The 11,456-nt window shown below is 48.6% G+C and overlaps 1 protein-coding gene across 1 annotated transcript; it reads right to left on the reverse strand.

Annotated features, from left to right (window-relative positions):
- Positions 1–1,191: 1,191 nt before the first annotated feature.
- Positions 1,192–4,110, reverse strand: LOC139054569 (putative nuclease HARBI1). Its single transcript, XM_070531724.1, has 3 exons — positions 3,841–4,110; positions 3,115–3,250; positions 1,192–1,601 (listed from the first exon to the last, which is right to left on the reverse strand). The coding sequence occupies exons 1-3, from the start codon at positions 4,108–4,110 to the stop codon at positions 1,192–1,194; spliced, it is 816 nt and encodes a 271-aa protein (XP_070387825.1).
- Positions 4,111–11,456: the final 7,346 nt, after the last annotated feature.

The raw sequence follows: 11,456 nt of genomic DNA on the forward strand, positions 1-11,456 counted from the left end.
GTGCACGCGCCTTACGCAGCACTGCACGTGAAGTTTGATTGCAACTATGTACAGGTGTCACACATCCACAGAGTGCTATGCCGGGCTGTTGAGGTGCTGTGGGAGCTCTGCAGCACGAGTGCACTTGCTGGCTTCGCTTGTGCAGGAAGGAATAACTGCATGATGGCAAAGGAAGCACCAGCTGTCACTAAGTGCACCTTTGCAATGCGCCCTGTTTCATTTTTCTATCGACTCATTTCAATACCTTCTGTTTGGGAAAGAAAGACCACTTGCTGCTTTACATATTGTTAAAACATGAGCCTCGTTGGCTTTGCTTTTGTCATAATTTACTAGTGAGGTTGCCTCAGCTAGCTTGTTGTTGCCACTAAGTTGTTGTGATGCACCAGCGAGCATACGTAGCACTTCACTACACAGCAGTTGCTAAGAGTCAAATTGAAATGCTGTAAATGACATAGAGGTAGAGTGCATAACAATTCCAACGGATACACAACACTCCAATTGCACTCCACTATCACATAAAGGTTGATTTCCTGTGTGAGCTTCCATAGCTGCGTAGATAGGATGTAACTTTGCCACAAGTTATTCATCGCTGCGCTGCAAACTTATTTGAAACAAGCACTTAGCATTCATCATGCCCTTCTCTGTTTTTCCTTTAATGCTAGCGTTTAAAACTGTAGTGACTGTCTGCATTGCACATTGTCCGCTTTAGAAGTGACAGTCTATTTGCTAAACATTATGCAGTTGGTGCCATTATGATTTTAACAGTATCAGTAATATTATTACTTAAATCACTTTTGGCTGCATTGGTCCTGCCAAATTTCCTTTCATTGTCTGCTTGCTGTGCAAGAATGCTAAATGTTATAAAGGCCGCCAAAATATCAATACACTTTTTCAGGGTATAAATGATTCTGTAGTGCAAATCAGCCGTTATGACCACATGAAATCTGCTAATGGACATGTTCACCGCAATGTGGGCCTTATGCATTTTTAGTGCAGTCTTGTCACCAATCAGGCAAAACTTTAGGGAGGGGCTGTTTTCACACTTGTTACAATGAATAAATTGAGCAAGACAGTTCACCTGGCAAGCACATGGGATGTGTGCCTCATGGAAGAGTGTCTCCAGCTCCTAGTGGTGGCCACTGGATTGGCGCAGGCGACGCCGCACCATTAGCAGGTAGGCAGTGTGTGCAGTCAGCGTTGCAGTCTTCCTCTCAAGAGCAAGTCGCGTGGTGGTGGTGGGCGCCTTGATTCCGGTGGCAACTCTCCACTCGTGCTCTGGTGGGGCTGCAGTACGACTTGTACGGCAACGTCGTCGTCGTCGTCGTCATCATCATCATCAACACATGGCTCGCCTGCCTCCAACGCAATGTTGTGCAGAGCTGCACAGGCTGCCACTATCACCGCTGCTTTCTCAGGGCTGTAGAGTAGGGTCCGGTACCGTTGAAGGCATCGAAACCTGCTCTTGAGGAGCCCAATACACCTTTCCACAACATTCCGCATGGAGGCACGCGCCCTGTTGTACCGCCCCTCTGGTGTGTCTATAGCTGGGTGTCCTGGGACAGGTGTTAGAATCCAGGGCTCCAGGGGATAGCCCGAGTCTCCTGCAAGATGAAAATGTGACAGGTGCTAATGTCATTTAGTACCAGAGACTAATACCTTATAAGCATACTGTGTGTGGGACAAATAGAATCGTTGGGCACAAATGTTTGGACATCATGCCATGGTCACACCAAGAATATTTCATGTAGACTTTGTAGTGCTGACACATCACTGGTCCTCCAAGAAAGTTCATTTTCCAGTTTCTTTTTGAGAGAAGTAACTGTCCCAGTATGTTTAAATTATATTGTGAACCTATCATGTGCACAGCTATGTACAGCATGCATTGTATACATACTGACACAACCTGCCTCAAAACTTCAACTTACTTCAATGTGTTACTTGTGCCTGGCAGAGGGCATAGGGAAAGGAGAAACACACTGCACCTCCACGCATACACTAAGTGTGAACACAATCTATATGATCTATGTGAGACATTGCATCTACCATGGAGTGTCTACTGGGAACATAATATTCATTTTTGGAAACTGCAAAAGGCACCGATACGTGCATATGAGGAATGCATCCAACATGTGCCCTTAATGTCCTCACACACATGAAAGATGTCCGTTTTGTTTCCTACCTGACCCCATGTACATAGACTTTGCGAGACAAAATCAGCACTGCAAGCCATACATTCTCTCTCAAGACACCAGTATTACATTTACATGCTAGCATTAGACATCCTACAAATATTTGATCTTGTTCAAAGGAAACGTCACTCAATTACCTTCAAATAAGTACCTTGTCACTGTGGCTTGGCCGGCAATAAGCTATATGATGTGCAAGTAAGAACTCTAAAGCTGTCGACATAAAGATTCCATACTGTCAAAGCAATGCAAGTCATCGTTGGCTGTGCTCACGTGAGATTGTACAGCACATTAATGCTTGTAAATGGGCCCAAATAAAAATGCAATTAAATGAAATGAAATAGGCTCGACCACATTATTGGCCGGTACAGGCACTTGCGGGAAATAGACTCTGGCAGGACTTTTCGTTTGGACGTCGCCTTCACTCAGTGCTGCGCACAGTTGATCGGCGGTGTGGAAAGCCCAACTGTGAATGCAGCCAAGCGTCTCAGACGACATCTGTCTTGCGACTATGTGCTCTATGCATCACAGCAGATGACACTGGCAGGCAAACATTGTCTGAAAGTACTACTTTGTCCGCAATGTGAGATCATACCGAAGCATCAACAGCTGCAAGGGCTGCGCTGGACTGTTTGAAGATCACTGGACTATACGCAAGGCATTAAGAAAGCCACTGTGTTGGTGCATGTATGCACTCTTTCTTCCTGCACTCATCATCTTTCATCACTGTTTTCTGTCCGCTTTCCTTTTCCCACTGTGCACAGCAGCAGGCTAGAGCATGCTAGCTCAGGCCGACCTCAATGCCTTCCTAATAAATTACATCTCTCTCTCATACACATGCAAGACTAGCCTGCAGGATCGACTACAGTTGCATGTTGCGTTGTTGTTGATGTCAAAATATCGGAGTCTCTGGATTGGCAGTACTCACCAAGCACGATTTCCCCAGGTCTCAGGACAGTTTCAAGGCGGCTGCGCAGCGGGGTGTGCCGCCAGACAAAGGAGTCATGGCATGACCCCGGGAAGTGGGGGTCGATGTCCAAGATATTCATATGGCCATCACACACCTTCAGTGCCATATGTGAAGCAAAGTGGTGAAAAAGAAAGAACTCTGAAAGAAGGGAATTGCGCTAAAAAAAGACACGGACGAGTAAGGACATGGACGGGCGCTCTTAAAGAAGGGCGATCCCTTCTTTAAGTATCTACGACCGACTCGCCCAACAACGTGCTCTCCTGAAAGAACTCTGAGTAAGTATAGCAAATCACGCAATGAATCTACCTGCGCCGCGATACTAACTGAAAAACCTAAGTGAAATAAATTGTTGCGGCAGTTCGTTACAATATAACTTGCCCATCTAGAGTATGCAATCAGCAGCCTCAATCAAAGCTACTGACAACGGAAGGCACACTTGAACTTAGCCTTACCAAAAAACAAACAGAAAACATGCATTTTGAAACGTAGCGCTCATCACGTGACGCGTTCAATAAAAATTGCACTGAGAACACAAATGGACACTGGCAAAAACAGCACATTTTGCTGGGCTACACATTGCATGTTCGTAGCTGTCTGCATACATTAATAGCCGTGGTAGATGCCAAGGCTGGCCGGTTTGAGAAATTAAACGAGCAAGAAATGGTAAACACAGTGAGTACTTACGACCATGGTGTTGAGCGCATAGTACCCTTTCCGGGTCATGAAGCTCTGGGTCTCCCCTGGGTTGAGCCCTCTCGGTTGTTGGATGGCGATCAGCGTGCCATCCACGCAGGCGACAACAGCCGGAATTCGCCGTCTGCTAGCGAACGTCGCCTTGGCGCTGGCTTTGGCAGCCGAGGTCGTAGGAAAGCTGACCCATCCTTTCTGCTGGCCAACGACAGTGATAGCACGAGCAACTTCGTGAATCGTGTCGCTTACAGAGGACTGGGCCATCCCGATGAACACTTCGGCACCCACACACTTCTGGAAGCTGCCGGTGGCAAGAAAACGGAGTGCACAGAGGACTTTCCTCTCTGTGGAGAAGCCGCTAGATCGGTGGCACCCTACAGTCTCCTCCAGTTCGTCGCACAGCCATCGGACGGTCCGCTTCGAAAGACGATAGTGACGCCGAAACTCCTCCTCTGTGAGCTCTGAAAACGCGTCTCGCACCTCCAGTCGTTGGCGGGACCGGGAGAGCAACCCGAGGCAAAGGACGAGAGGCGCCGCCAGTTTGACGTACGTTAGAGATCAACGCGCGCGCGCGCACCGCCCGCGCGTCCCCGAGGAGGCATGGCCGGCGCGCGCGGCCACAGTCGCAAGCCAACAGCCAAGCCACACAAAGCGGACCCCAAAGCGGACTACCTCTTCGCCGGTTCCTACGACCGGTTCGCTTTGAAAATGATTGACAGATGCGTGACGTAGTCACAAATTGCGGTACCGGCCCGCTGCCTCTGACGACCTGTGACGTAATCAAAATTTTGGCCAATCAGGTGAGGCCAAAGAAACGGTTCCCCAAGCGAACCGTTATAAGATTCGGCCCCAGGGGTTCTATTCTGGACACGCATGGCGGCTGCACAGCCGCCATGTTTAATCTCTTATTGGCTGTGGCGAGCTCACGTGCCTTGAAATTTTTGCCGGGAAACGGAAGTTTTGCGAAATGTCATTTTGCGTTTTCATCAAGATGACGAAACGTGACGTGGAGCTGCAAATTTTATGGACTAATACATTTTTTGGGTCCTTGGCAGATATATTGTGATGTTAGCGCTTCAAAAAGAATGTGAGCGGTAGCGTGCAGAAGCCAGTGCAATGCATCTGCAATTGCGCGAATATGTGGTGGCGATTCAAGATATGCGCCATGCCAGCTTGCTGATTGGCTGAAGGAATATCTTGTGAGGAGCGTCACAGGAAGGGCTGTTTCGTAATCGTCAGTTTGACGATGCGTGACGTTGCACTGGGCCGCCATTGCTGAGATTTTCCGCCATAATTTTTGCTGCGACGAGCCGCGCGAATTATGCTAATGAGCAGCCATATGCAATGGCAGCCGAGAGGAATGCGTATCGCCACATTTTCCCCGTCGTTTGGCGCCACGAAAATCTTTTGTTCATAACGCGTGCTCATAGTATTTGCATCGCTCTCGGGTGGTGTTGGCATTTGTGTTTGGGGCCATCGTTTTTTAAAAGAACGCGTTTATACGAAATAATATTGGTTGAATATAGCAAACTTTCAGCAATGTTGTCCACTTTTCACTGCTGCATTTCTATTGTAATCGAGATTAATGCCTTTTCGCACAATCAGACGTTATGACAACGGCCTCTTTCTAATTTATAAAAAGAAATGTACGCAAGGTGGCGCCTTGAAGTTTCCTCCCGCGGTGCGAGTAACTAGCGAAATGAACAAGAGATGGCAGCGCCGGCGCTTGCGTCGCGCTAGTGGTTATCTCTGGCGCCCGCAACGCTATCGGTGATATTCGGCCGTTTCTGAGCCAGCCGAGTCGGGCTGAGTCACTTGCGTTTCACGAAATAGCGATAACGTGGCCTAGAACGTGCGCGCATCACCACTGGTAGGTCGCGTATGTTGTCTCAAGAAAGAAAACAAGCGCGTTGGCGCCAACATGCGATGACTCATTCCATTTTCCAGGGACACGCATCCGAGCTACTGAAGCAGACGACGGCTTGTACGCAGCAGACGACGGAAGCGAGAAGCGTTTTCGACAGAATAATCATACGCTTTGAGATAGCTGCTTTATTTTTACTGCGGAGGAAAGCTGTTTTGCTTTACCGATAACGCTACATTCAGTGCCTTCATTTCAGTTTCTTAGGCGAAACGTCAAGTTGGCGTCACGTTACGTAAGCAAAACTGGGCCACCAGCGCCATTTTGTTTGCGTCGCGCCTACGTCACGCACCGAAGAAAATGGCGGAATGTCCAAAATAGCGCCCCAGAATAGCGCCCCAGGGGCGCTATTCTGGACATTCCGCCATTTTCTTCGATGCGTGACGTACGCGCGACGCAAACAAAATGGAGCTGGTGGCCCGGTTTTGCTTACGTAACGTGACGCCAACTTGACGTTTCGCCTAAGAAACTGAAATGAAGGCACTGAATGTAGCGTTATCGGTAAAGCAAAACAGTTTTCCTCCACAGTAAAAATAAAGCAGCTATCTCAAAGCGTATGATTATTCTGTCGAAAACGCTTCTCGCTTCCGTCGTCTGCTGCGTACAAGCCGTCGTCTGCTTCAGTAGCTCGGATGCGTGTCCCTGGAAAATGGAATGAGTCATCGCATGTTCGTGCCAACGCGCTTGTTTTCTTTCTTGAGACAACATACGCGAACTACCAGTGGTGATGCGCGCACGTTCTAGGCCACGTTATCGCTATTTCGTGAAACGCAAGTGACTCAGCCCGACTCGGCTGGCTTAGAAACGGCCGAATATCACCGATAGCGTTGCGCGCGCCAGAGATATCCACTAGAGCGACGCAAGCGCCGGCGCTGCCATCTCTTGTTCATTTCGCTGGTTACTCGCACCGCGGGAGGAAACTTCAAGGCGCCGCCTTGCGTACATTTCTTTTTGTAAGTTAGAAAAAGGCCGTTGTCATAACTTTTGATTGTGCGAAAAGGCATTAATCTCGATTACAATACAAATGCAGCAGTGAAAAGTGGACAACATTGCTGAAAGTTTGCTATATTCAACCAATATTATTTCGTATTTACGCGTTCTTTTAAAAAACGATGGCCCAAAACACAAATGCCAACACCACCCGAGAGCGATGCAAATACTATGAGCACGCGTTATGAACAAAAGATTTTCGTGGCGCCAAACGACGGGGAAAATGTGGCGATACGCATTCCTCTCGGCTGCCATTGCATATGGCTGCCCATTAGCATAATTCGCGCGGCTCGTCGCAGCAAAAATTATGGCGGAAAATCTCAGCAATGGCGGCCCTGCGCAACGTCACGCATCGTCAAAATGACGTTTACGAAACAGCCCTTCCTGTGACGCTCCTCATGAGATATTCCTTCAGCCAATCAGCAAGCTGGCATGGCGCATATCTTGAATCGCCACCACATATTCGCGCAATTGCAGATGCATTGCACTGGCTTCTGCACGCTACCGCTCACATTCTTTTTGAAGCGCTAACATCACAATATATCTGCCAAGGACCAAAAAAATATATTAGTCCATAACATTTGCAGCTCCACGTCACGTTTCGTCATCTTGATGAAAACGCAAAATTGCATTTTGCAATACTTCCGCTTCCCGGCACAAATTTCAAAACACGTGACCTTTCGACAGCCAATCAGAGAGTAAACATGGCGGATAATGGCGGCCGTGCAGCCGCCATGCGTGTCCAGAATAGAGCCCCAGGTAGTAGCTGCTAAATTCTACCACGGGCTACCAGCGCACTGGGTTGCCAACTGCGGAAACGTTTTATTAGGTTGTCAACTGAAAGCTTGAAAGGTTCCAAAAATAGCTGTTTTCCCGCGACCGTGTCGTCTTTTTGGCGCAGCTAGGGCGCAATATTGATCAATTTTCCGCTTTTGGAGCAGAATGGCGCAGGAGAATGTAAATGTATCAGAATGGCGCAATTGGCGCAGCTGGAGCACCACTGCACATTCATGATCGAGAAAATGTCATTCAGCGTCGTTTGCTCATTGCCAGTGCTTCTCACAGCGCGCGCGGCAAGAATGTTCACGACGAATGGGTTGCACGTCGTTCCGCTGTTCGCGCCGACACGCTATCGCCGCAGATCTCGCACGAGACAACCATCTTTATCGCAAGGCCGTAATCGCGTTCACCTTTGCTCATCGACGCATCGCCACCACATTGTCCTTTGCACTTGAAAAACGACAGCCGAGTGTTTATAGCGTCGAGCCTTACCACAGCGAAGCGCGTATCCATCACATCCGAGCCTTCCGCGGTGTCGTCCGAGGCATTTCCGCTTCGTAGCTGGCGTTGATGCAAGATTACGGAGTTTTTCCTCCGCAACTTTCTCAATCTTCAACAAATCAGCGGGCTCCAACATGACGGTGTCGTGCCGAAACGTCTGTCAAACACGGCCGCTGTCGGAGCCGCTTCCACCCGCTAGGCCTATGGGCACGTTGTAAGTGCTAGGCGGCGCCCTGTCTTTCCGACCCCTAGCGCCATCTGACGAATAGTTGCGCGAATGCGGTAGGATTACTCGCGGCGTCAGCAGCTTGCGCTGCCTGTTTGGCGCCCTGTCAAACGTCAAACGGTGGCGATGGCGCGCAAACAGCGTGCCGATATTAATTTTACCGGGTTTCGGGAATTACAAGATCTTGACAGCTTTTTTCGTGAAAAGAATTTAGAGAAAGGAAGTCGTCTATTTGAAGTGGGGCACGTCTACGACGTGAGGAAAGCGTTGAACTCGCACTGATCGAAGTGACTGCTAGGTGTATTCCGCAAACGAAACATAACGCACCAGCGAGATGCGTGAAGCTCAGCGTAAGTTACTTCGTTATCTACGGTGTGAACGCATGAAATTATAGGTGACAATGTTTCTTGAAGATCGGCGACAGCAGACAAATCCTAGCGGGGAGCTGCGATTGCCGTGCTGGCTTCGCAGGGAAGTACAAGGACGGCGCGGTAGTTTCACATGTACATACAGGACGGCAAATGCGAATCCAAAACATCTCTTCCAGGAACATGGGGCGCACGAACGACTCATAAGACCTACCCGAGGTATTCTAACGTTGCCCTCCCCAAACACAAATAAAGGTGAGGAGCTTACCAGTTGTGTTAGACTACGATGGGAAAATATTTTCGGCCAAGTTACTAAAAGTGCGATACTTTTATGTTGCGATTTTTCAGTGCGTGCAAAGGAGGTTCCAATAAACCACGTCTTCAAAAATGTTGGTGATCTCAACTGCCCCTTAGTTGATATGCTGGGCGCAGAAGGGTGTACGCCAGCTTAGCCAGCTGCAACCCCTCCTCAAATCTCTCAGCAAGCCCTAGCGCTGTTTGAATGGGAGCGGAATGGGAAAGAGTTCCACAGGTTTACTGCGGTACAGTGTGAAAACAAACTACTTTGTTTGCTGCATATCCTGGTACGCACTGCAGGTGTCCCGTTGCTGCCATAATTGCTGTGAAAACAAAGAATTCAGCGTTAACGCACTTGGCATAACGCCGGGACATAAAACAGCTTATGCCGTCGGACGAGCGCTATCCAGTGTTGACGCCGTTCTGCTTCATACGGTCGGCTTGGAAACCTGTAAAACTTTGTTCCTCGTGAGTTGGTGTACGTGCTGTTGCAGCCCACTACGCAACAGCTCGGGTTGCACTTTGGCATTGCTCAGAAAAGGCAACAGCTACGCGCGAAACAGTGCACAGACAGGCTTTCCGAACGCAAGCGGGCCGGTCGTATCCTGCCGGTTTCGCGCTCGCCGCCGCGAGGGGCGCCCTAGTAGGTGCGGGAACTACGTTCGCAACCTGCCTATTCCACAGTCGTCCTAGGCGGTGGCTTCGGTGGCGCTTGGCTCGGGAAGCAAACTTTCGTCGATGTCTACCGACGGTGATCGGCGCTTCTTTTGAAAGTTGAACAACTTTCGTTTCTTCTCCCAACCCTAGTGTCCTTTGGAGACGTCCGGGTTACTGTAACTACACACCGCTCACTAAACACAGTCAAAGGAGTAATATCTGAGCACGATTTCCTGAACCTTTCTGAAGAAGAGATGTTGGAGGGTCTGAAAGACCAGAATGTCACCGAATCCATCGTATCAAAATCCGAAAGGACGACAAGGAAATACCTACAAAACACATAGTCCTGACCTTTGCCTCCAGCCAACTCCCCGAATCCATAGACGTAGGCTATCTTAGAATAACTATAAGACCATACATTCCAAATCCGAGACGCTGTTTCAAATGTCAAAGATTCGGCCATAGCTCCCAGAGCTGTCGTGGCCGCCAAACATGTGCCAAATGTTCATCAAATGCTCATGAATCTGTGAACTGTACCGCTGCACCACTTTGTGCGAACTGTGAAGGGGACCACCCCGCGTACTCGAGATCATGTCCGACCTGGAAGAAAGAGAAAGAAATCATAACGATCAAGACCAAGGAAAACATAACGTATCAAGAGGCACGAAAACGACTCCCCTCAACATTTCAATTCAGAGCAAAAACAAATTTCGCCGATGTGGTGCGCAGGGGCGGCACACCACACCAGGCCTCGGCCACCGCCCAGGCAAAGCCTGAGGCAGGGCCACTCCCGCCCCCGACAGACGCAGCGAAGGCTGCTCTGGCACCTCTGAACAAAGACGCGCCGGCCTCTCAGTCGGCCACCCGCAAGGCTTCCCCAGTCGAGAGAAGCCTACAAATCGTACACCCGCGGGTTCACGGCGGAAGTCCAAAGCCTCTAATGAGGCAATGGACATAACACAAAACTCGCCTCTGCTGCAGCAGAAGCACAGCTCCCTGGAGCGAAAAAGAAAAGAAAAAAACCCAGTATTGGCACCCAAAAACCAGCATCCTAATTTTTTTAACTACACTCATCAAACATGGCGTTCCTTATACAGTGGAACTGCCGAGGACTAATAAACAACTACAGTTACATACAAGAACTGTTAAACACACTGTCCACGGTGGCTTTATGCTTACAGGAGACCAACTTAGGTCCCAAACAAAAAAAAAACATTTTAAACAAGTACAATGTCTTTCGGTCTGACCGAGAACACGCAAGTAGACTGTCTGGAGGTGTTGCTATTGTAATTAAGACTGGTGTTGCAACCCAAGAAATCAAACTTAAAACCAAATACGAAGCTGTTGCCGTCACTGTCATTCACTTTAAAACGATCACAATATGCAATCTATATCTTGAGCCACACCTAACAGTAACACTTAATTATTTAGAAACCCTTTTAGAGCAGCTACCAGAGCCGTACCTGCTAGTTGGTGATTCTAACGCCCGCTCCGGTTTTTGGGGAAGTGCATGCACTGATGCGAGAGGCCGTATTTTAGAAGATATTATTTTAAGTAATAATGTTTGCCTCGTAAACACCGGCAAAAGTACATACTGCTCTCCGAGCACGGGAAAAAAGAGTTCCATAGATTTGTCTTTTAGTTCACCCTCTGTTTTTAGCGATTTTAAATGGGATGTCATCGACAACCCATACGGCAGCGATCACCTGCCTGTATTAATCAGCCTAACCTCTCCACCACAAGTCATCCCAACAAAACCACAACGGTGGAAGTTACATTTAGCCGACTGGGCACTTTTTAAAGAAAGGGCCAGCTTAGATTAAATAGTTTCAGATGATTTAAGCATTGACGAACTGAATGAAGCCATCAC

Source organism: Dermacentor albipictus, chromosome 1, assembly GCF_038994185.2.
Source record: "Dermacentor albipictus isolate Rhodes 1998 colony chromosome 1, USDA_Dalb.pri_finalv2, whole genome shotgun sequence".
In the NCBI taxonomy this organism is placed as follows: Eukaryota; Metazoa; Arthropoda; class Arachnida; order Ixodida; family Ixodidae; genus Dermacentor; species Dermacentor albipictus.